Consider the following 26,759-nt stretch of genomic DNA (forward strand, 5'->3'; position numbering starts at 1 on the left):
TTTAAGTATTAGCCCAATTTCAAGTCCTATTTTATTAAATCCTTAAGCCAAGGATTTAATTATTAAGTCAGTCATTTACAACAGTTTTTTTATTAATAATTGTATTATTATAATTAGATATTAACCTAATAGGAACTTACTATAATTCTGTAGGAGTTTAATTAGCAGTGTAAATAAATAAAGTGTATTATAAAAGTAAAATATGTATATATTTGGTTAAAGGTAAACGGCTAAAAAGGCTCATAACATGTCAAAGGCAAAATTCCAATGTACAATAAAAGACAAAAATGACACTTTTTCTTAATATAAAATTCTAGTTATAATGTTTTCTATTAACAGATGTGAGTTTTTAACTAAAAAGGGTCAATAATATCTGTTTTTACATATAATTAGTAAAAATCATGAGATCTTACATTTTATTTTTATTGAGTTCCCGATATCTACCCATGATCATGGCGGTTGAAATACTGCCGAAATATCGGGAACTCAATAAAAATAAAAAGTGGTAAGAATCTGTGATTTGCACTAATTATATGTATAAATAATGCCCGCGCCAAATTTAAAAGAGTATATAATATCTGTTGTATTCATCCCCACTCAGTAATACTAGCATTAGCAAAGTCTTCTATCCTAAATCTTTGAAGACTTGGAGGCAAGTTATCTCCATAAGTGTCCAAAACATTATTATAAGTCCACGGCAATACATGTGTAACTCCATTTTGATCATAGAGTATTGTGTTTCCTTCTTCAGATTGAGGTTGGTTTGTTCTCTCATTCTGCAGTCTTTGGTATAGATCTTCAAAAGAGGGCTGGTTTATTTGTGTTTTATTTCTCTCCTTCGCAGCAACTGTAATTAAAATAAGTTTTATGGTTCAGATATTGCCATAAAAATTGTAATAGAAGATTAAATATATTTTTTTTTAGTAAATCATTTAATAGTTACTTTAAAAAAGTTGTGGTATAAATTTATAGTTATTACGTAATTGTGATGTTTATAAAATGATTGTATTTTTCACTGGAAACTGATATACAGGGTATAGGATATAAATAATTTTACTGCCACAGTCCATCTGATTGTAGGTAACAATGATTGCCATATGACATGAGTGGTATCCCTTAGGCATTACCATTTAGATTCTCTGCTATATGTTACCATTCAAAACATAGAATTAGAAAGCAAGCTGCCAGCTGAAATAGGTGAGAGAGAAGTGCTCATGTATAGATGACTTTATACACAGTTAACTGTAATAGTAGGCTCTAGGAGAAAGGGAATTTCTAGTACTGTGGACTAGTGATCCCATTGTTAGAAATGTACCATGTCCAATTGCCTTCTATGCAGCCTGATAATCATTATGAGGAATTGCTAGTGAATTTACCCGATGGGCATTAGCCCATGATAAAATGATAAAATGAGCACGAGGTCAGATGAATTATCATCTGACCTCATGCTCATTTTATCATCCTCCACTGGTCTCCAGTCAGTGGAAGTACCATTCCATTCAATAAAAAATAATAGTAGCCTCTTCTCTTACTATGCTGAGTAATGAGATAACAAAGCATTATTATAATGATGACTTACCATATTCTCTCAATGATTCAATTTGTTCCTTACTATAATGGGAGTATCTGCATATACCTCCAAATTGACATTCTCCTTTGGCAAACCTAAGACATGGTTTCTTAGTACTTTCTTCAGCTAATATAGTTTCAGGATCTGAAATTGATTGATTTTGTATGATTAATAAATGTGTGTTGTGGCCTACTACATCGATTTATATACAAGATACAATTAGTTTGAATGTGACCAACATAAAAAAAGTGTATCAATTTATTCACTGACTCTCCAATGAAAGAAAAACAAAATTAAACTAAAACTGAAACAAATCAGAAGGTAGGGTCGCCCCTTTGCATATTGGATTCAAATACCTCAGCAAAATATAGGCATATCAGTAGTTCACCACAGTATTTCAATTTTACAATTACTCTGACTACCCCAGTAGGGAATAACAGACAGAATGGTAAGTTGTGGTGTTAATAAATATTGCCTGAAGATATATTGATTGGTATCATAATAATCATTAGAATTCCAATCCCAATACTTTTTATATGTAGAATAGCATGTTGAAGCCATTTTATGGAGAATAGTGACTATATATAATATACATGAACAGTACCAGTGCTTCCATTCATTATAATTCCCATATTAATCTTTCTTCATCAGGACACTGTTTAAAATGGAAGTCACAGGCAGTGTTTTTTATTTTGTAGTTTTTGTTAAAAGTATTTCAATCACTGTATAGCTTATGAAACAAGCTGTTGTGAGGCATAAATAGGTGATACAGAGGTATACATGTAGGCGTTTTTATACAATGTCTACCTTGGTAAAAAAGTATTAAAGGAAAAGTATTACCTTTAAATTGTTGATAGTGTTCCTGTACTAATTTCTGATGAACAACTCCTTTGTTATGTGTTTTCACGATGGTTGGAGTGGCTACCATGGATTTGTCGCAATAATTACAATGATATCTCTTGCCCATTATTAATATAACGTGCAAAATCTAATTTAGTAATTAATAAAGTGACAATAAAGATCCAATAGAAGTAGTTAATTGCATCTCCCTTATATAGTTCTGGCTTACACCGTATATGTAACTATTAAATTGGGTAAAATAAAACTATTTAAAATGTCCAATAGAAATTTCCGTGTAATTTATGCTTTTAATTATATATTTTGTTAATTTTTTTTTTATATATTTTGTGATGGAACAGGCAAAGAAATACAGCCTAGTCTACTTTTAAACGTATATTTTGTTAAATAAATTCTTTTTGTTTTGGTTTTATCCGTCACTGGGAAATTGGGAATCAAAGAATATACTACTCAAGGAATATTATTCTATTTTTGAGGCTAACCGGTGCTGTCAATGTCAAAGTGACTGTGACGGTATAAGAAAGTATACTAAGCTATCTAAAGCCGTAACTACCGAACACAATGGCTGTATCGCCTACGTGCTTTTGCCTTTCCCTGAGACGGGAAGACTAATTTTGTTCTCTGTATCGAAGGATATCTATCTATTATAGATTATAATTATTAAGTACATACCAATTAGCTTTACTTTACGAGACCTTCTCTTTGAGATTGAGCAGTCTTTCCATCTTACACAAGTATTAACAGGACACGGATACAATAAGACATACCTTAAGCGTTTCCACATCGTAGACAATGCGAATTGCCCCTGTGACGGATTCAGTGAGCAAACATTTGAGCATCTGTTTAACGAATGTCCCATTTTTAGCAAAGCTCGACACGATCACGAACAAACGTGCCGAATATTTGGTATCAGCGCTCCCTATGATCTCATCGCAAAAAAGTAAATCTGAACTCGTATAATTTATTCGCTAAACATATTGTAAATAACCTCAAAAAGATCAACAAAACATAATAATTTGCAAAATATACAAATAGAAATATATATTTATTCATTTACGTATGTATATAACTATAATATATATGTATTTATTTCGATAATTTAACATCCCCTCCAGAGGAACACATTATACAATTAAAACTTTGGCCGTATCAAATCGCGGCTGAAGTACTACATAATATATTTATAATACAAAAAAAAATAGGACAATAAAAAACAGTCGACAAACAAATAAATTTAATAAAAAAAAAAAATTTGCTTTACGTTCGTGATTGCACCAAACTCTGTACCGGTAGAAAGAACTTATGCTACGGTTGTCACTTAATAATAATTATCTAAAGTATGTAGATTGGGTAATGAGTGTATTAGTATTAAAGACTAAAGTAACTGTACCAGAGGATTAGTATATAGTTATTCATGAGTGGTATAACGAGCGTGATATAATAAAGATGTCCGTAACGCTGTTCATATAAGATGACGGTTACCATTTACTAGTTTGCTATACCAATTAAATAAAATAAATGCTGTACGAAATGTGGACTTGCCGAATGTCTAAAGATCAAATTAAGATGTAGGGCATTGATTTTGAGAAGTAAAATAAATCACAATATGTTTATTAAAATATTTATTACAATTATAATGTTAAATTACTATTTAATTGATGTTACAGATCAACGAAATCTGGTAACGCCGTACTGACCGTAACCAACATTTAAGTAGCTAGGATTATATGGTTTATAAATTTCCGGGTAGTGAGGAATTTGATGTTTAGTATAAGGTTTAAATATATTTGTGTTTGGAGCATTAAAAGGGAACTGTGGCTTAGGTACTCTCCCGCTTTTAGCTTCACTAGGTGCAAAAGGATAAGCATTATTGTATAACTCATTACTTCCAAAGGAACTTTCGAATAAACTATCATCTTTGCTTAGATCGGTAGCTCTTCTTAAAGGTTTCTCAAATAGTTTTCTTGAATTAGCATCATGAGCACTATACATATTTTTCTTAGCAATTTTCGTTACAATTGGAGTAACCAATGTACCGGGATTACGATAATTTTGAAGGGCATGACTAAACGGATCAGACCTTAATAGTGTTCGATAAGCATTCGAAGTGTCTAATTCAGCTGCATAGCTTCGGCGACTATCTGAAACAAAAATTTTAATTTTATTCAACTTATGTCAAATATATTTTTTCAATTTAAAGTACTAAACTTAAAATTATACTTCATTGAAAGATATATGAATTCTTCAAAGTTTAAGTAAACTTACTTCTTAACCTGATATATAAATAAAATAAATAAATACATATTCATACCAAAGTCATTAATATTACTCATAGTCCTTGAGACATAATCAGGCTGGGCCCCAGCTTTCACATATTGTGTTACACTTGCTAAAGTTTTTAGAGCATTAGCAGTTTCCTCTAGAACAGGGCTTAACATTCTTCTAGTCTGTCCAATATTTAATAAATTGGAATCAGATTTGTCTAGTTTTGCATCATTTTTCGAAGAAGTTCTTCCCAAACTTTCAACAGCTATGTCTATATTTTCATCTGAAGAATGATTATTTGAAGTACGACTATTTAAATGTGAATCACTTTTATCTGGATCATCTATTAGTTCATCAGATCTTTGTGTATTATTTGAACTATCATCTAATTTAGATTCACTATCAGGATTATGGGTAATTTTAGCAACATATTCTTTAGAGCCTGGATCATTATCTGATCGGTCATTATCCCGATTTTCATTACTTTTTGATTCCATCTCACTACCATCTTTATTTTCTTGATTGTCTAAGTCAACTACGTCACCACTTTTTGATTCAGCAAGTTCACTATCCTTACTAGCACTTTGAGAAGTTTTATCAAGTTCCTTTTTTGTTGATTTATCGATAGCTTCAGTTCCATCATCATTTACTGTTGATCTTTCTGTGCGCGATGCATTATTGTTATTATCACTTCTTTCTAGAAGCTCACTTTTATTTAAAATATCTGTAGTAGCTTCTAGGGACACTGTACTTCCTGAATCTGTTTCAATCAACTCATCAATTTGTTCTTGACTAGTTCGTCGTTCTACTTCCTGTGAATTAATATAATCATAACCATACAATAAATAACTAATTTAATTGATTAACATTTATAGTTGTTTTATAGTTAGAAATAGTTTACAACAAAATATAATTATGATACAAATTAGTGTACACATTTTTTTTTTTGTTATAATTCGTTATAATTCAAAACGAAATTATTTAGAAGATAAACGTAATATGTATTCAAAATGTAAACTACAATAGAATACACTATACACTCACTTACATCACACTTAACGAACTTTGCAACGCCCAACAGAGCAAGAATAAGGTAAATCGACTTGTTCATGGTTAATAGTTACACAGCATAATTGTTGACTGATTTGTGTTTCCACAATCATATAGGTAATAGAACTAAACGCATCTAAAAGGACTCGTTTGAGATTGGTTCGGCGTGAAATCAATTAGAACATTCTGTTTCAAACTGTCACGCGTTAAGATTCCATATTACGTTCACTCTGATTTTTATGGTGATTAATATTTACGGTTGTTTAGTATGTTTGACAGTGGGCCTAATGCCTTTATAGTTCTAATGATCTGTTACCATCGTACCGTGTTTTTATAGCATCATTGCTTAGTCTAAAGCATATGTAATTGTTGTATATGTTTAATTTATATCTATATTAATTAATTATCTATATTATAAAGCTACTTCTGCATACTTACTTTTTATGGTCTATTTTATAGAGCAACATCATTGCCAATACCTTCCCAACCCTCCTGACTACTTGAGGATCTTTGGTAACCACGACGTCAACAGTTGAATTTCTAAGATTACTCTATGATATACCTACGATAACACTTCTTTTAGAAATGAATCTTTTCCAATTAATATTTTTTTTATAGATTGGTGTCTTTTGTTAGTCTAACATGGCCTTTATTGGGACATTTTACTTATATTTTGGACAAACCTAGACGAGTCAAATTCAGGCAGAGTTTATGTAAGGGACGGTATTTACATGGCTTTTTCAGAATTAATGTCTTACACACAATTATAATATTTCTAATCAGTAATGTACTTATTACTTGTGCTTATTACTTAATACTTTAGTAAAGTAAGGTCGCTGAAGCTGTTATTCAGGTGATAGATATCTTGTCTGGTTTAAAAAGGATTTTAATACTACACTTTTCTATTTTTTAATAAAGTTATAAATGCTAGCCTATCTGTAAATATAGTCCATCCTCGTGACACGATCTATCTTCACACCAAATTTCCTTACGATACGTTCAGACGTTTAATTGTCAAAAGGTAACATACAATAGAGAGACGATATCTATCTATCTACTTTATACTTTCGTATTTATAATATTATTATAGATAAAAGCGGTGTAAATTGAATTGGTGATGATGATGAAAAAAAATAACAAAGTAATTTCAATATGTATTTACAAATTGCTAACCAATCCTTTAAGATTAGAATATGTACCAGCTACAAATAATAATACGCCTATAATTAAAACTAATACATTCTTCCACAGTCGCCATTTGTACCTTCCCAGACCTGGATCTTCCCATATAACCAACACTTCAATAATGGCTGGAAATATGAAGCCCATGTTGGACAGGCAGAATGCACCCAGCTGTAAAAATACAGTTAATTCCATTTTTAAATATTTCTTTTATGTAACTGCAATCCAGCACAGTATAGAAGTCCTCAACAAAATAAATTATAACAAAAAGAGGATAAAAAAAATATTCACATTCAAATGCAATAAAAAAATCACAGCAGAGAATTAGTTATAACTGAAATGGTATAAGCTGACCGCCTATCTGGTGGTAAGTTGCAATTATCGCCTATATACATGAATAACACCACGCTAATATGTATCATGATATAAAAAAGGTGTTATCACATGTCGCCCAAGGTATAGCATTCATGCGTTATTATTCTAGAGGACGAATAAAAAAATGATAGAAAACGAAGACTTGCATCCGTGTAGGTTCACTGCCCTATATCAACTCATTTTTTATCACTATTATCAGCTATATCATTCTGGCCACCAGCTTGTTTGCTATTGTTACATAAAAAAAGAAGAGTTTGAAGCCACAACGGACTGTTCTACTCTAATCATACTCTTACTTAGTTACTCCATCTGTCACTTGTATACTTCATATTTTAACTCTAATGAATTAGTGCTAGTTGCAGTTTGTATTCACACATTTTAACTTGAAATGTAAAGTTACAACAATTATATAAGGAAGCAACACACAAGTTTCTTGCACGTTCTACTTGTGATGAGACAGCTTTCATAATGAGTGGTAGATTAAAAAAATATGTAAGACTATTGGAAAATGCTTAAATTTAAATGTATTTGAATAAAGAATTTTCTATTATATTTCTATACTATTGGTGCGGCGGTGGCTATGATCTAGCCTTCTTCGATGGACTATATTGTTGTATAGGAAACTGGCTGGTCAAATATGAATGACTTACCCTTACTTCAATGTGCTTGTTCTTCAGTGGGCCCACACGGTTACGGGAATCTCAGGAATTCACTCAGGTTGATTACAACTATTAAGACATGCGTGCGATATGAGTGCGACGTGCGCGCGCGGCGAAAGCTATGACATCACTGATTATTGAATTAGCCGGGAGGGGTGTCAATGCACATCAACAAACCAGGTACGCATCGCGTTTGGCGTAACCATGCCCCCCGCCTTGACATAATGTCAAAGTAAAATTAACAAAAGAAAAAAAAATAAAGGAACTACACAATTGAACCTTATTGCGAATGCGACAAATACAAAAAACAAGAAAGAAAAAATACAAAAAATATCAAATGCGGAATTTACTAAATAAGAAAAATGCAAAGGATTTTAACTTAACTTATTAACCTATTATAAATGCGTACTACCTATCTTATAGAATACATATTATTGCAAAGGCAATGGACATAATTTTACCACTGGCCTTTGAAAAATACCAGCCTTTGTTTTGACTGAGGCAACGCGAATAATGCCGTCCTTACCCTTATAAACTCGTGTTATAAGACCAAGAGGCCAATGTAATGGAGTTAAATTCTCCTGCATAACAACTACTATCGTGCCTTCCTGGATAGGAAAGGCCGGCGTGTTCCATTTGCGTCTCAATTGCAACGTATGCAAATATTCCCGATGCCACCTCTTCCAAAACGATTGAACGAGTTGGTCTAAAAGCTCGTGTCGTTTCAAAAGATGAGGAATAGCGTCACTTACGTCGTGTGCTGGGAAGTGTTTTAGCGGTATAGTGTTAAGAAAATGAGCAGGTGTCAATGCTTCCAGGTCCGACGGATCTGAACTTAAGACGGTCAATGGGCGAGAGTTTAATAGCGATTCTATTTGTGTAAGAACAGTCGTAAGTTCTTCAAAGGTTAAAATTTGTAGCCCAATGACTTTACTTAGATGGCTTTTGACACATTTTATATTACTTTCCCAGCATCCTCCAAAATGCGGTGCGTTAGGAGGGATAAGGATCCATTTAATTCCATTGTTAGCTAATTCCTTATCCCAAACAGATCTACATTCTTGCGATAAAAACAAATAAAGTTCACGTAGGTAGGATCGTGCCCCTATAAAATTAGTACCATGATCCGTATACATGCATTGAATAGGACCGCGGCGAGCGAGAAAACGTTTTAACGCGGCGAGAAAACAAACTGTACTCAATTCACTTGCGAGCTCAATATGAACAGCCCGAGTGGTTAAGCACGTGAATAAGCAAACGTATGCTTTGCGAGTGGTTATACCACGACCGCGATAAGGGGTTACAAAAAACGGACCTGCGAAATCACAGCCACAATGGACAAAGGCTTTAGGAACTTCCTTCACCCTTAGTGCAGGCAGATCACCCATCGGTGGGAATGTAGGACGCGGTTTATTGCGGAAACAAATATTACAATTAGCTACGATCGTGCGAATCATACGTCGAGCTGCGAGAATCCAATATTTAGTACGTAGTATTGACATTAACAATTCTGGGCCTGTATGCAGGTTTTTACGATGAAAGTGTGTTACAATTAATTGAACTATATGATCTCTGCCCGGAAGTAATATAGGGTGTTTATAATCGAAATCTTCATCAGAATGAGTCAGACGACCACCAACTCTTAAGAGATTGTCTGATAAAAATGGATTTAATTTAATTATTGATGCGGTACAAGGCTTTTTATTATTTAACTTGCTAATATCGTTTTTAAAATGAAACCCCTGCACAGCGCGAATAATTATACGTTCGGCGAAATCCAAATCGGAACTGGATATGACGCCGCGTGGAAGAATGTTAGCGAACTTATAAATATAACAAATTACACGAAGTAATTTCATCCATGACGAAAATTTGCGAGCGAGCGAATATAAATAAGGTTCCATAGAATCTTCAATGGTAACCAGTGCGATAGGTTTTAATTCTGGAATGTCCGATGAATCCGCAGCAAGAAATGGCTTAATTGGCCATTGTCCCTTTGGTTTACAAATCCATGGTGGACCATTTAACCAAAGGGGGTGCGTTGCGAGTTGAGCAGGACTCAGTCCCCGAGACAGGCAGTCACTGGGATTGTCCGTGCCCTTAATGTGATAAAAATGCGTTGGTTCCATGTTTTCATGAATTTGCGATACTCGATTCGCAACAAACGTATGCCATTTGTGTGGCGACGAGTGTATCCAATTTAATGCGACCGTAGAATCCGAAAATGCGAATACCGATTCTATGGGGTATCTTGGCGAATAAACTTGATAAATAATTTTGATTAATTTAGAAAGAATTACAGCGGCACACAATTCCAATCGTGCCAAAGCAATTACCTTTAATGGTGCTACCTTTGACTTGGCACATAAAAGTGTAATATTTGAAGTACCATCTGGCAGTTCAATATACGCGTATACACAAGCACCATATGCGCGTTCGGATGCATCAGCAAATCCGAGAATGTTTAATTTGCAATTATCAATAACACCTATATGACGAATAAATTTAATGTTAGAAATGAGTGGTAATTCAGATTGGAATTGATTCCACGTGCGAACAATTTTTTGCGGGGGCGTTTCGTCCCAATCGAGTTTTAAAATCCAAAGTTGTTTAATTAAAAGCTTTGCATATAATATTATAGGCGCGACTAAACCTAAAACATCGAAAAGTCGTGCGACTGATGATAAAATATTGCGTTCGGTGCATGGACGATTAATGGGAGTAACTTTAAATGCGAAAACATCATCTGATGGAAACCAACATAAACCTAAAATTTTAAGCGTTTCATCCTTATCGAATTCCAGATTTTGCGAAAAACGATTACTTTCTGGAATAAGACCTTTTTACAATTGCTAGTCCATTTTGCCAGTTCAAATCCACCAGTCAAAAATAAAGCGGTGAGCTCTGATGCTGCCTGCGAGGCATCTTTACTATTCTTAACTGAACTAACAACATCATCAACATATATGTCTCTCTTTACAATTTCATGCGCGATTGGAAATTTATTTCCTTCATCGGAAGCTAACTGAGCTACAGTACGTAACGCTAAGTACGGGCTGCAACGTAAGCCAAATGCAACTTTATTAAATTCAAAGACTTGGAGCGGTTTATTAGGACTAAATCTATATACAATACGTTGAAAACAACGATCTTGCGGGCGAACTTTTATTCGTAAATACATTTGTCGCACATCAGCTGAGATGGCGACTGCGAACAATCTCATATTCAAGAGAATAATAAATAAATCCTGTTGTAAGGAAGGACCTGTATGTAGAATATCATTAAGCGAAAATCCAGTACTAGACTTCGCGCTTGCGTCTAGTACCGGCCTTATTTTCGTGGACACTTTGTCCTCACGTAAGACTGCGTGATGCGGTATAAAATAACTAGGGCTGTTATTTTCAATTACGTCTACGGGAGAAATATATTGTTTTCCTATATATTCGTGAATTACCTCATCATAAAGGTATTTCAGTTGCGGTTGCGATGCGAATTTACGTTCCAAATGATAAAATCTGCGTTTAGCGATATCGAAAGAGTTCCCTAAAGACTTAGAACTATACTTAAATGGTAAAGCGACTTCGTAGTACTATTTAATATAAATGAGTGACCTGATTCGTTACGAGTGGTCGTTGTGGTATAAAAATCTTCACAGTATTTATCGTCTATACTTGTTATTGGTTTGCGATCTACTTCTTCAATCTCCCAAAATTTGCGAATTAATACTGAAACCTCGCACGAAGTGGTGGAACAGAACGAGAATGAAGAAGACGTAGAAGTTAAGGTGGGAGCTTCACCTAAAATAAGATAACCGAGAACAGTCTCCAACGCGTTTGGAGTACCAGGTGAATTTATAATTTTACCTCCAGACAAAAGGGTCGCGAATAGATTGACACCAATCAAAAGGTCAATTTCTGATGGTGTTCGTATCATCTGCGAGCGGAATATTAGTTAAGTAACTGAGCGCGCCAACATCAATTTGACATGTTGGTAAGTTACCTGTTATTTTATTCAAAACTAAAGCGCGAATATTATAATATTGCTCATGATTAAATCTCGATCGGAAAGAGAGATCAACTGCACCCTTAACTGGTTCAGTGGCGCCACCTATACCCTTAACGGTGGTATGTGCGTCCGGCTGCATGGTTAAACCCAATTTTAAACAACACTTAGAAGTAATATAATGCTTTTGTGACCCGGGGTCCAATAAGCAGCGAATGACAACATCACTCCCATTTAGCAAATACCTTGGCAGTAGCAAGTACTTCAGTCACATACGGCTGCTCATGAATGGACGATGAAAGCGTGCATAACGACTCCTTGTCTCCACCAGTGGTGGTTCCAATAGGAACGGGAGTTGGTTCTAATCGTGTCTGATGTGTGGGTTGTGTGTGCGCAAGCGGAGGCAATTGCGACGAAGAAGATGGTGGTAATTGGCGACCGTGCGTAGAAGATGTCTGTGCGTTTTTCGTATCCTGAGATACTTGCGTAGGTGCGGAATTATTATTTTTAAAACAAAGCAACGTATGATGTCTCGGATTGTTACAATTTCGACAGGCGGAAGTTGATTGACAACTGAAAGAGTTATGTTGACTACTTAGACATCTAGTACACATACGGTTAGTTTTAATATAATTAAATCGATCATTAATTGTGAAAGTTGAAAATTGTTTACATTTATATAATTGAGAATGTGAATCACCTTTACATAAGGAACAATAAATGCGTTGCGTAGGATTAGTACCTAAAAATGTACGTGGCGATCGAGCGATCGATCGTTGATGCGACTGTGCACGACCACTGGCGGACGCGGTGGCGGGACCGTCCAACTTGGTGGCGGCAGCGGCGCCGGCGGTGCGGTTACACGTGCGTTGTAATATTTTTACGTGTTGACGTATAAATTTTATAAAATTTTCAAACTGCGGTATGTCATCTTCTCCTCTAATTGATGACTCATACGACTGCGCGGTAGCCTGATCTAATGCCTTTAATCCCATATAAATAAATATAAAATCATCCAGCTTTTCAATTTTAAGTTGCTTTAATGCTGCGATAGTCGACGAGAAAGTATCAATAAATTTTTCTAAGTTTATTGCCGAAGGACCGTTAATTGATTTTAAAGAAAATAATTTATCTAAATATGACGTTGCAAGAGAGCGTTTATCTTGATACTTGTCGATTAAAGCTTGCCACAATATAGGATAATTTTCGGCTGCTGGTACTAAGCCAGCACACAGATTTCTAGCCTTTCCTGACAGGTGACTCATAAGATAATGAAAACGTTCTGAGTCCGAAAAGGATTCATTGTCATGAATAACCTGTTTGAATGTTTCGTAAAAGAAAGGAAATTCTAAAATATCACCTGAGAAGACTGGTAACACAATTTGGGGGATCCTTACTGATCCCTGTTTGTTGTCTGGTAAAGCAGACTGACAAGCGGGAGCTGGAGTTCGCGAAGATTGAGGTTGTAACGAGACCGCCATCATCTTTATAGAATAAAACATTTCGTCAAAAGCGGTGAGAGATTGATAATTAACTACATAATCAGGGTTTAGTTCCAAATTAAGGAGAATAATTTCATCGACAATTTTAACATACTCGGTGCGCATTTGATCGATCAGGCTAACTTTTGCAATAAAAACATTACGATGTTTCTCCATTTTAGTTTTCGAAGATAATTCATAAATAGACTGAAGTTGCGAAAAATATTGTGCACTTTTTGATTCATACATTTTTAATTTTGCGTTTGTGTTAGCCATTATTATTATTTATATATATATACTTCTTAAAAAATAACAAAGGAAAACCAATAAATGCGATATATAAAACTATGTGCGGTAATAACGTACAACTATACCTGTACTACCGTAAAAGGGCGAGCGATAAACAATAATAACGTATAATAGGTATTTAATGTACTAAATACCTACAAGACAGACAGATGTACTTGTAGCGAAAATAAGTACACAAATGCGAGAAATGATGCGCGATATAAACTAGCATACATAAAAAATATATGCTTACTATGATATAAAACTACTAATTAATAATGCGAAAAATAGGTACAACTATTATCTATATATACCTATATGCGAGAAAAATAAAATAATGCATAAAAGCAATATTTTAAATATGCGGTGCGAGAAGTAAATCACAATAACGTTTTAAACATTAAAGCGCGTGACAAATAAATTTATATATACCTACTCATAAGCGGTAGTATGTAGGTACATAAGTGCGACAATACGGAATGTAGGTATCGACCATACATCTACAAAAAAAATATGCGAGCGAAATATAAACTATACATAAAGCGAAATCAAAGTGAGTGATGTCATAGAAAATCAGATAATATATCTATAACTATAACTAAAAAGATATAAAATAACTATGTTCACAACTATTATTTTACGCGGGAGTATTCTAAAGCGTTGTTGTTAGTCACTGTGTCGATACACCACGTATAACTTAATCATAGGTACGTAGGGCACGATCTTTAACCGACATGTATTGTATAAAACAGCTATGCGAACGAATACTCAAACAATTTACAATAACCAGCGTATTATACGGCGAGTACTGCAAGGAAATAAAATATCTATTACGAACAGAAATAAAATCGCTGCTTATCAATAATTATTCAGATTAAATAGTGTGCTTTCCCTGCTCACTTTCTTGTGTAAAGACTACGGTAACCAACACTAACAATCTTAACATTCAAACACTACAATCATCATACATAATATTCGACAGGTAATATTGTTTCGTCAAATAGTATAACGACAACTATAATATTTCTAGAAGCTTCGATCGATCGAACAATATCGATATAATGCGGGTGAATGTGAAATTAAATGAACGAAACAACGCAAACAGATATAAAGCGAAATTGAAGAATTGAGCTGCGAGTTATGAACAATTCATAAGCGACATAAATATAAACTTATTTATTAACGAAAATACCAATGTATCGTTATATTTGTGCAACCGTGGTATGCAATTTGAATAGATCCTATTACATGCGCAATAAGGTTCAATATTACATGCGAGTCATTCACTCGACTTTCACAATAGGAAAAAATTAAAACAAATTTTAAATAAATAAATTGCGATTCCTATTGTGATCCGGCGACGGAAGGCCAATAAATGGTGCGGCGGTGGCTATGATCTAGCCTTCTTCGATGGACTATATTGTTGTATAGGAAACTGGCTGGTATATGAATGACTTAACTTCAATGTGCTTGTTCTTCAGTGGGCCCACACGGTTACGGGAATCTCAGGAATTCACTCAGGTTGATTACAACTATTAAGACATGCGTGCGATATGAGTTGCGCGCGCGGCGAAAGCTATGACATCACTGATTATTGAATTAGCCGGGAGGGGTGTCAATGCACATCAACAAACCAGGTACGCATCGCGTTTGGCGTAACCAACTATTCTATTCAAGACAAAAAGAAGTTATACATACCAAACCCATCAAATTGCCAATATTGGGGAAAGCAATGGCAATACTTGTAATAACAACAATGAAGGTTGCTCTATAGATCCTCTCCCATATCCAGTGTTTTGCAGGATCATGTTTCTTGGAGACGTAATGCCACACCAGGTTGAATGGAGCCCAGAAGTTGAGGGCAAATGTTACGAAGATCATAACGGCCATCAGACATTTTAAGACTGTAGGAAATCTGTAATAAAGATAATTAAATATGCTAAGTTCAGTTCATATAATAAATGTACGTCGTTTGCAATAGTTTGTTATTACTGATAGACAACTTAACACGTCCAGGGCTAACGTCAAGTTTATTGTGACTATAAAATCCCAGAGGATGTAGGTGTTTCATTCAGATTGATATATTCCTATATTTAAAAAAAAAACTAAACGTGTAATACTGGTAGAGATCACTAATACTAGGGGAAACAAATATACATAATGATCATGCAATAAAAACAATTAAATATTAGGAATTAATAAACGAATTATGATACGTGGTTAATTTATATGCTGTCGAATTAACGAGACGTGTGGGACCGAGAAGTATACCATGGAAATCGCTCTACAATCTTCTAAAACATCTTGACCAGTTTAGAACTGCAGTGGTTTCTATACTAGAACGTGTATCTAAATGCACTAGCAGCTCCTACCAGATTTGGCTGGGCAGCAAGAGAAACACGAGCGGTGAAGGTGAGTGTTTAAGTACGTCGGCAAAAGGAGCCCCTTAAACCTACACCCGGGTCACAAGTCCCGGGAACTGCTCAGAGGTTCCCTCTCTGATAGACGAAGGACGGCACTCGCACGGTGAATTCATGGATTGCTATGAAGTTCGTCTCATCTGATTTAAAGGCAATTTACATTGCAATGATATGGATAAGATATTTATGTAATTGTAATACACAATTTACGACAATACGTGATCATGTAACGGCACTCATACGCTGCCATTCTGAAAGAAAGAAAGAAAAAGAATCGCATGCCTCTAATCCCGTAAATTCACTGCCTTATATTGATCCCTCAAATAGAACATATCTTAAATAGCGAATGCGGTACTCACGCAGAAGAAACATTTTTTATTTTTATTTTGGTTGTTATTTACTTCGTACAATTACTATAAAATGAGTAAGTATGTTTATAGTTTGTTTGCAGTTAATGTGTAATAGACAATGAAACGGTTCTAGAGGATTAGTAGATCATTAATTTACTCAGAATCATCATCATTATCACAGATAAAATATATGAAGATTTACTAAGTATTTCTTATCTAATATTCTATTTATATTATACTAAATAATAAACGTTTCTCTAAATTCTCACAAAGTTACTGTTTGTGGATATATTTTTATATCAAACTTTGAGTACAGTCGACAAAGCGAGCAGTATTTTTTTTTTCCTTCTGACAACCTTTCCTTTTCTTTTAATTATATAAGTTACTATTAAAAAATAGGTCAATGAAGATAATTATAAATATTTAAACAAAAGAGTACATTATTATATGTAGCTGATATGTTTAATTCTTTGGCAGAATTTACAGTATTTATAGTAAATAACAACTATCCAGATATCTTACGTTTCTGTAGGGAAGTTCAATGTCACAGGAGATATACTGCTTTCACCGAAGCCCCAGTATCCAAAAAATCCAACCAAAATTAGAAAGGAAACAACGATTGACATACCTGAAATTATTTAATAATAATGTAACAAAGCTTATTTGAAATATAGAGGTGATTTAATTACTTGTAATGAGTATTTATACATTGAAGCCAATGATCATTGTCATTTCTATTTAATTTTAAAAGTTTAAATTATTTTTATAAATCTACATATATTTATAAACTCTGAAAATGAGTCTAGAAGGTGTAATATGGTATACAAGTTCATTTCATAACGTTCCCTAAAAACAATTGAAAAACGCATGCAAATTATTTACAGCTAAACATAATATAAATTGAAATAATAAATATTTATATAGGTAGATATTTACATCATTTACATCAACAGATACATACACATTTTATAACACAGTATAAATTAAAAAAGCAGAGTATATAAAAATTAAAATTGACTTTCCCTTCTTCTTTACTTATATGGATGTCCAGTGATGTATAAAGTTAGTAAGCATTGTTTGCTCTGTGATGGTCTCCCAGATGCTTTTCAGTTAATAATTAGAAATAATAATAATTTATCCAGAAATACTCACCAATACATAAAACAAGCGGAAACTTCATTGGGTCTTTCATATTATTTTCAATTGGAAGTGATACACCTATACCTTCCATGCTGAATATGGCTATACCACAAAATTCGAAGAATCCTAAACTGTCCTTCCAGGCTGGTACTTCAGATATGGGTGGTGCCACCTCCATTGCGTATATTACTGTTGCAACTACGCATGCCACTAGAAATTGAAAGTCGAAATTATTTTCATTGTGTCTACAAATTACTCTTTAGTCCAGCAGTTTAGCCCAGTAGTGGAAATTTAACTATAATCTCATTAACATTACACACGCGAAGGTTTGTGAGTATAGAAGGAATTTTTTTACTCTTTCACGCAAAAAATATTAATCGGATTTTGATGAAACTTTACAGTAATATAGCTTATACATCAGAACAACGATAAGAGTATATAAGACAAAAGAGTATATTAATAAATTAAATCGCATATATTTAGTGACGCAATTGTAATTTTAATTGCATCGCTAAAAATCGCGAAATTATTATACTTTAGCATAGAAACGCTGGGTTTCCCTTATGTAACAATTAATCTACTATTATCATGCCTGTAAAATAGTATTTATTTATTAATTATACATCAATACAAACATTAGTTTAGAAGCGTGTAATTGGTACAAAACTGGATTGTAATCCAACACTATGTGTGCCTAGAAGCTAAATTATATGCATACAATATACTGTAGATAAGGTTAGAAAATAAAAAATATAGTAAATAAAAGTATCTATAAGTACAGTAATATTATGAGTAATTTAGTTAACATAAATTTATGTAAAAATAACTATTAAATATAATTTTAGTAGGCATTTTAATTTATGCAACTGTATGGTGACTGTATAGTAACTGAACTTTAGCTGCCTTAGGAACTGAAGCAGTGTTAAATGGTAAATAATGTAATATCTATATTGGAGACAAGAATTTGATTGTATAGGATTTATTAGTCGTTTTCTATCTTTGCACCGACGTATTGTGGTTATTAATAAGATCCGAATATCCCTTATGCTATGGATGGTTACCATTTCCCGTCGGAAATGATGAGCATCTTATAATATGAAGGATTGATGTCTGATGAAGCATGCATTTAATTTGTAATTTAATTTTTACCATTCGAGTTATTTAAAAGTGACTCTAATTATCTTCAAAAAATATGCGACACGTGAGATATAGTTAGAAACATTAAAATATATACAGTATTTAGTATTTTTATGTACCTTGTGTATGTTCGAGTTTAATTATTAGTATACCTCTTATCGGATATAAAACATTTTATTTACATAATTTATATATATATATTTTTAAATCATGAAAATTGTAATTATGACATAATTCTCTCTTGATATATAATTGTGTAACTAGATGTGTTACATTTGTGAATAAAATAACAGGAATATATGATAGGCTGTGTAATCTATTATTGTATATAATTTAAAATAATATTTACCTATAAATGCATCAGCTACCAGTGTAAACGGAGCTAAATACTTCAATGTAGTAATCATACATAACAATAACACTGGTATAAGTAACGCCAAGATATATAATCTCAACTGGTCCAAGTCTCCAGGCGTCATTCCATACGAGTCTTCTATAATTTGCTTTATAGTTTTTGCTATAATTATTTGATAGACACAACATGCTCCAAATAGGTCTATACATATTGTTACATCTACAGCATATCTGAAGAAATAATAAAATTTGTCACAAATGTAGTATAATATAGTCTGTAAGATTGTTTAAGCGATAACGCCGCTTTTTGTTAAGCATATTTATATATTTTTTTATTGTAATATTTTTCTGTGCGTGTATATTATAGTTATAGTTTTGTATTATAGGTATTATTACCTATAGTACAAAAATATACTTGTAACAATAGTAATAATCCAGTACATGGTACTGGATTATTACTTGTGAATGGTCACACAGCGCCATCCAGTTCTATAAGCTAAGCAGAGCTTGCCTTATGGATATTAGACTACTGATATAAATACATAAATATTTATTTTGTAATTACATATAGGTAGATAGTAGACATCCAAACCAACCAATCATACTAATTAATACAAATTTTATATATGTTTGCTTATTTTTTTTTGCATTGCATTTGCATTGTGACGCGTATTATTTATTGTACCTATTTCCACCACTCCACAATTCCTCTCAGTTACTCAAAGGTTAACTGAAAGGAATTCCTCTTTTGGGATAAGTCCGCCATTGTACGCATTTATTTTTATTAAGTCAATAGTGTCCTGTTATTTATAATATATTTGTACAATAAAGTATTACAAACAAACAAACAAATGTTTGTACTGTACGTAGAATCAAACCGCGACCATCAGAAGTAAAGCGGTGTTATACCGCTAGACCAAGGGCGTAATGGAGGAGGTTGCATACAAGAAGCAGTAGAGTTCATTTGGAAGAACAGATACTAGTAAATAATTATTTGTATAGAGTTATTTAATAGCTATTTCAGTGAAAAGTTATGGTTATTGGTTTACTACTAACATAATTTTGGAAAGTTTTTTATGTTATATCTGCTGTTTGATTATAGTGCAAAATAAAAAAAATATTTAATCATTTAGGACATTTTAGCATATGAAATTAAATTTACTCTTACCTAAACCACTTGCTGTACTTCTTCAAACTGGGGAACGGTCCTATTTCTAATGAGGCCTCAGCGACATCCGGATACGACATCTCTGTTATATGTAACCTTTTATAGAGCATTTGTGCTGATTTTACTAGAAGCTACAAATAAATAATATTTTTTTTGTTCATGGCATATAAAATCTCACATCTATATAATTTCGGGTCTTTTTGTTGATGGCCTTCCGTTATTATGTAATCCAAATTCCACATTAAATTTAGTAATACGTCTATCTAATCACAAGTATGTCTATCAGTCCGTTTGATACCTTTTCATAACTAAAGTGGCTGAACAGAAGTGAATGAAATTTGACATGAGGATGGACAAGGCACTAATTTATTAAAAAAAATAACAAAGTTAGTTATAATAGCTAATATAGCAAGTTTGGAATATTACGAAGAAGGACTACTGGCAAGGGGTGGTGTATTGCCGTCGTCAGTGATTATAAAGACAACCTATTTTATTATTATTTCTTTCATATATTATTCTATAAGGTTTATATGTAATATGGGACATAAAAAGCCTACATTAAATAAATGAAATATATTTTACAGTTAATATTAATGAAATTCGAATCAAATCAATACTTACATAAACACAATATGTTATATAGAATCCAAAGATAATAGTCAAGATTAATGATGTCCACAGACCACCTTTCATGTAAGCCTCGTGGATGCCTAGAATTCCACCGCCAAGACAACCTTTGATGAGATGACCTATAGATTCTAGAACACTGAAAACAAATGAACGAAATAATTTAATTCCATTAATATTAATCAGACTTTATAAGTTTGAAGATCATTAAGTTTATGGTCAAATTAGGGATGCATGATTATGTGAAACCAAAAGGGTGGTGTATTATGTGAAACTAAATAATTTTAATAATTAATAATTCCAGAACATATCGAATAAAATTGGAGTGTCTGTTTGTAATATTGAAATAACAGGTTTTTACTACATGCATATGAATATAAATACGGTACATACATCATGATAACATTTTTTTAAAATTTTGTCTGTCTGCCTCTTTGATCCGGCTAATCTCTGAAGTGGTTGGATCGATTTTGACGGTACTTTTTTTAGCAGGTCGCTGATGTAATAAGGAGTAACTACTTTTATTTTAGAAAAATTAAGTTAAATTCCACGCTGACGAAGTCTCCAGTACAGCTAGTTATGACCATTTGTCATCTCTGGAGAATTATATAGCAGTTATATAAGAGATTGCTTTAAGAGTTAGGACGTCCTTTTGTTTAGCAGTTAAAAAGTTCTTTTTCTTTGGAAATATATTTTTGTGCACAATTAAGTGTTATTATTATATATTTAAATTGATACACAGAACAATCTACTAACTAAAATAAACTATTAATTAATCACTTGGTAGGCTTCGAAACGCATCTTTCTGCCACAAAGTCATATGGTTCCTTTTCTGAATAACAGACAAACTTCTTTTGGTTGTCTTCTGGCGGTGGCTGCGGTGGTGGCTTTATGCTTTGTCCCTCTGTTTTCACTTGACTGTCTGTAGGGTTCTGTAGATATATAAGAAAACGTTATAAAATTTAAGAGCATGAAAATTTATTTTAGTACTTTTAAGTTTCCGCCTGGAATAGTGACCATAAAAATCACAATACTTCCATACAATCTTACAAATCTTTTTTTGCATTAACAAGTAGCCTACATTTTTTCTTAGGGTCTAGAGTATCTGTGTACCAAATTTCATTAAAAATCAGTTGAGTAGTTTTGCCGTGAAAGCACGTTAGACAGATAGATAGAGTTACTTTTGCATTTACTAAAGATCACAAACATTCATGGATTGCAATGTCTCTTTATAGGCAAGCAGACTGTATCTCAAAATACGCTACGATGACTAAGATCCTCGCCTCTAATTTCACTGTCTCATTTCACCCTTTAATCGAAACACAGTCTACAAAGCAACCTGCTCCGCGGTTGAATGTTCGCAATTTCAAATAAACAGCTTTTCACTAAACTATACATTGAAAATATATATGGTACTTCAACAACATAAAAAAATATAGTAAAAATTTTTGTCTGTCTGCGCCTTCTGTCTAATCTCTGAAACAGATGGATAGCTAATAAAGTTAATTTTATTTTAGAAATATAATTTAGTTTAACAAAATCAAAAAGGGTTAAATTCCAGGCAGGCAAATTGATTACTAAAGTCATAAAAAGAAGTTCCAGGAAATATCTCTAGATATATAAAAGGGTATAACTGAGGGAGATATTCATCGGATATATTATGTATCGGAGTAAATACAATTTATAATAATAGTAATAATTTCAGGACAATTTACATATCTTAACATAGACCTATGTTAAGCTAACTAAAGCTTGTGTTGTAGGTACTAGACAACTGATAAATAATAAATACCTTGATATTTCTTTTGTAATTACATACATATTATACATAGAAAACACCCAGACCAATCCTACTCATGAATACAAATCTTTGTGCCGTGCAAGGAATCGAACCTGCGACCATTAGAAGTAAGGTGATGTGCTAAACCGCTAAACCACCAGGCCGTCAAATTAAGACACATCTGTTAATGAGCAATAACTATATTAATTTTAAATGTTATTGATTATACTTTTTATTCCACAAACAATGACTCTAATAGTAACGCCAATTACACTTCTAGAAATTTTCCAGTGCATTGTGGAGAGTTCCGTCACAATGCACATTTAAGCCATACAAATAAAGTAAGTGGCAGTGACATACGAATATACGCCGTCAGTTATTGTTTCTTGATTGAAGCGTGTTATAAATGATGAGTATCAATTGACGCATATTTAGTGCAAATGTCAAATAATCACACTTTCAATATAATGCTCGTTTGAGACTACAATGTATTCCAATACATTATATATTCTGATATTAGAATTTTGTCGACGGAAAGAACTCTTGATTTACTCTTATTCCGCTAGGTATATCGGTAGTCTACCAGTTTACCACACCGCTGTCGCCGGTTCTATTCCTCGCACAGTATAAACATTTGTATTCATGAGTTGTATTTAGAAAAAAAAATCGGACTATTTATATCAGTTGTCGGTGTAGTACCGATAACACAAACTCTACTTACCTTACCGGGAGTTTTTATTGATGATAATGGAATGGAGCAGCTGCCTGCGCTTACGGTTTACGCTGGCGGGGCACCAGTGGAGGATAATAAGATGAACATGAGGTCACATTCACCAGGAATTTATCACGATGGTTTCCAGGGGAAACCGCGTGGAGGTCAACCTGATATGGTACATTGCTAGTAATAGGTCATGAGTCTACATTACTAACAATCCCCTTACCGGGACTAGATGGCGTTGATTCAATTGTCCAGGGTTATTGTTTGTATAAGGTGTTTTCTATGTACACTATGTTTTTCCATTAAAATGGGGCAGGGGATGATCGGAAGGAAATCGATATTCAAGGTTTAAAGGGATTACTGTGATTTAGAAGATTTTGTAGAGCTACGGGTAAATAGAGTTATAAGTTTGAGAAACATTAACTTAGTATAAATTTGTGTTTCTCAAACTGTCATCGTATACTAACAACACTAATGAGACGGGCGATATGCTTGATTGCCAGCATCGTGGTATAAAAAAGTAACAATTATGTCTTTAATTAAATGCAGTCAATGTCGTATAGATGAATAAATAATTAGTTGAAATAAGTCCAGTTAATATTTCGCATTTACTCACACTATTAGTATTAACAAGCATTATTTTCTATTGAGAATAGAACAGAACAGAGTAGAAATCATTTATTCAAATAAACTTATATTCAACTTTAGATTAAGTACAACATATTTCTTTAATCTACGCACTTTAGGCACTTTTGAATAGTCATAGTTATCCAATTTTAATTTGTCGCTCATTCGGTAAGCTGTCTCATCATAATAAGAACGAGCAAGAAACTTACGTGCTGCTCTTTTAATCGAATTAGCCGACTCTTGCATCTTAGTCGCATTTTCCCTACTTTTGTAAAAAAAAATATTGATGTTTCATTACTATTGGTTGTACCGTAATGTTATGTAGATTTTATTTTCCTCGAAGAATAAACTATTCAATACAATTCTCATTAATAGTTTTTAAACAAACGAGCAGTTTTATAATATTAGGTAGTAAATAGATAGGACAGCTTGTAATCACGACCAATGAAACCTACTCTAATCGTCGAGAGAGGTATATTTATTAACCATAAAATTATTCGTGTTATGACTTAAGAATTGGAGAATAATATTTCTATGTTACTTGTCTACTTAGAAAAGGACGCAAGTTTACATGAATTCAGAATATTTTTTATTATTGAAACAGATAAGTTGAAAATACAGGTAGCCTATGCTGGACAATAGGGCAAAATATTTTATCTTATTAATATTATAAACGAGAAAGTTTGTTAGTTCGCAAAAACTACTCGGACTGAATGGATTTTAATGACACTTTAAAATAATATAGCTGATACATCACAATAACAGATAGGCATACATAACGTTCACGCCAGTGAAACCGCGGACAAAACTAGTAATAGAATAAATTGACGTGCACAATATATACAAATGTCTACCTTAAGGACAGCGAATTGTATATTTTTATAGCAGAAAACGAAATTTGCTTAAGTAGTTTTAAGTATTTCCCTTACAAAAAGAATGTTAAATTGTTCTTCAGTATAATATTAGATTTGGAAGCACGCGTTGTTGCATTTTATGTACTATTTAGAAAATACCAAATCGATTTTGGATACATGCTGATTAAAATTGTAAAGACACGTATATTTAAGTATATTATATTATAAAGTATAGGTTACAAGTGTTATATTCTATATATTTTGGACAATTGTTTAGTAAAATTTCTCTTTTCTTATCCCATGTTATTTGGGGTTGTGTAATGTTCTTCTTGAATTCATCTCAGTTTGCAGTCATCTCGTTATTCACTTCCTTTTCTTCCATATTATCTTTCACAAGTCTATCACAATTCTTTTTAGGCCTCTGTCCTTAAAACCATTCACACACTCACATAATTTTCTTTAAAACAATCGACACTTTTTAACATGTTTTAGTAAGTAATATAGGCATCTGTGCTAATGTACTTTTTTAAATAGATAGTGCGTTATCTAAACCAATTAGAGACAAACTGACAATTGTTTTTTAATTATAGTTTTCAAAGGATTTACTCCGTCTCAGACTTTTAATGCTTATTGCATTAAAAGTCTTTATTGAAAATAACTCGTTTTTATTGTCGAACGAACTTATTTATACGCTTCATTTATGATTACTTCGAAGGTAAAATAGGAAGAAATGTAATACACACGGTAGCGGTAAGAGAAATGAATTAATTTATTTTTAAACATATATACTTTTCTACTAATTATCTTTTTATAAGAATTAAATGATAGCAGTTGTCTGAAAAACAATATATTTAAAAAAAATCGTACTCACTCGTTTGCTCATCTCCATTTTGCAAGCAATCCTATATACAACACAACCGAACAGTACCGATGTCTTAGTTGGTATCAATTAGTCCATGGCTTGCGTATCTGTCCTCAATGACCTAGTAAAGATGTGTACACTTGACGATAAAATTCATTAAAATAAAGACAGTGTATGTTTTTTATTCATCCGTTTCATCCCCAATATATTACTATACTGTCATATATTACCGTAATAATTAATCAATCAATTAGAAACAAAATATTAGTGTAAGGATATAAAATATAATATATTAGACTCTGGTGATCACTTAACTATATATGTAGGTAATATCATGTAAACCACAATAAAAGCAAAATATTTTGTATGTGCATGATTTATTACTCATGATGTGGGATATTTTTCAGATAGTCAGACGGTATTGGTAACGGTGATTCGTTGTTTATGTAAAACATGTATGTTTTCCTCAATATGTCTAATATATAAAATTGTCGTGTATTTGTAACAAAACTCCTCCGGAATGGCTTCATGGAATTTTATGAAATATTGTTTATTCTGTCTGTCTGAGAATAGGCTGTAAACTATTTTTCATTCCCCTAAGTGATAGTGGTGGTCCACCCCTTTATTTTTAGATTAATTATTAGATATTATTTTTACGAATCGGCATAAAAAAAATCATACAGCCCTAAATTTTCATTCTTCTACCTTCAACCCCTATTTTTAAACAGTGATATTAGTAATTTAATCATTTTCTATTCTGGGTGGTTGATAACTGATTAATTTATAGGGTAAAACAACGTTTGCCGGGTCAGATAGTTACGACGCTCTCAAGAAGGAAATATCTAACGAAAATCCTTTACAAAGTTATCTCGCCATTATTGTAATCTTTTCCAGCAAGAGGAAAAATCCGAGTTAAAGTAGTGTCTACTGATTCTAGCCTTGAATTACTCCATATTGCATAACATAATAATTTTTATTCAATCAATAAATTT

General features: G+C 32.9%; 3 protein-coding genes across 3 annotated transcripts; all 3 read right to left on the reverse strand.

Annotated features, from left to right (window-relative positions):
- Positions 1-342: 342 nt before the first annotated feature.
- Positions 343-2,732, reverse strand: LOC131841602 (zinc finger matrin-type protein 5). Its single transcript, XM_059189923.1, has 3 exons — positions 2,411-2,732; positions 1,580-1,714; positions 343-847 (listed from the first exon to the last, which is right to left on the reverse strand). Exons 1-3 carry the CDS (start codon positions 2,535-2,537, stop codon positions 588-590), a joined length of 522 nt encoding a protein of 173 aa, XP_059045906.1. The 5' UTR covers positions 2,538-2,732; the 3' UTR covers positions 343-587.
- Positions 2,733-4,096: 1,364 nt separating this feature from the next.
- Positions 4,097-5,804, reverse strand: LOC131841580 (uncharacterized). The gene is made up of 3 exons (XM_059189900.1): positions 5,742-5,804; positions 4,740-5,505; positions 4,097-4,569 (listed from the first exon to the last, which is right to left on the reverse strand). Exons 1-3 carry the CDS (start codon positions 5,802-5,804, stop codon positions 4,097-4,099), a joined length of 1,302 nt encoding a protein of 433 aa, XP_059045883.1.
- Positions 5,805-6,901: 1,097 nt separating this feature from the next.
- Positions 6,902-25,832, reverse strand: LOC131841566 (proton-coupled amino acid transporter-like protein pathetic). The gene is made up of 9 exons (XM_059189884.1): positions 25,777-25,832; positions 21,707-21,858; positions 20,921-21,065; positions 20,300-20,430; positions 19,127-19,362; positions 17,653-17,850; positions 17,023-17,128; positions 15,429-15,645; positions 6,902-7,096 (listed from the first exon to the last, which is right to left on the reverse strand). Exons 1-9 carry the CDS (start codon positions 25,792-25,794, stop codon positions 6,902-6,904), a joined length of 1,398 nt encoding a protein of 465 aa, XP_059045867.1. The 5' UTR covers positions 25,795-25,832.
- Between the last annotated feature and the right edge of the window lie 927 nt (positions 25,833-26,759).

The sequence above is a fragment of the Achroia grisella genome, unplaced genomic scaffold (assembly GCF_030625045.1).
Source record: "Achroia grisella isolate CSIRO2021 unplaced genomic scaffold, CSIRO_AGI_Agris_v1 utg1847, whole genome shotgun sequence".
Lineage (NCBI taxonomy): Eukaryota > Metazoa > Arthropoda > Insecta > Lepidoptera > Pyralidae > Achroia > Achroia grisella.

Bases quoted from the DNA above. Each gene is read 5' to 3' on its own strand.
- LOC131841602 (XM_059189923.1), bottom strand. From the start codon at position 2,537: ATGGGCAAGAGATATCATTGTAATTATTGCGACAAATCCATGGTAGCC. The intron at 1,715-2,410 runs GTAATACTTTTC...AATCAATTTCAG, and splicing joins ACACTATCAACAATTTAAAG to ATCCTGAAACTATATTAGCT. The intron at 848-1,579 runs GTAAGTCATCAT...TTTTAATTACAG, and splicing joins TGAATCATTGAGAGAATATG to TTGCTGCGAAGGAGAGAAAT.
- LOC131841580 (XM_059189900.1), bottom strand. From the start codon at position 5,804: ATGAACAAGTCGATTTACCTTATTCTTGCTCTGTTGGGCGTTGCAAAG. The intron at 5,506-5,741 runs GTAAGTGAGTGT...ATTAATTCACAG, and splicing joins CAAAGTTCGTTAAGTGTGAT to GAAGTAGAACGACGAACTAG. The intron at 4,570-4,739 runs GTATGAATATGT...TTTTTGTTTCAG, and splicing joins GAGTAATATTAATGACTTTG to ATAGTCGCCGAAGCTATGCA.
- LOC131841566 (XM_059189884.1), bottom strand. The intron at 17,129-17,652 runs GTGAGTATTTCT...AAATAATTTCAG, and splicing joins TCCGCTTGTTTTATGTATTG to GTATGTCAATCGTTGTTTCC. The intron at 15,646-17,022 runs GTAAGATATCTG...TCTTTATTACAG, and splicing joins TTGAACTTCCCTACAGAAAC to ATTTCCTACAGTCTTAAAAT.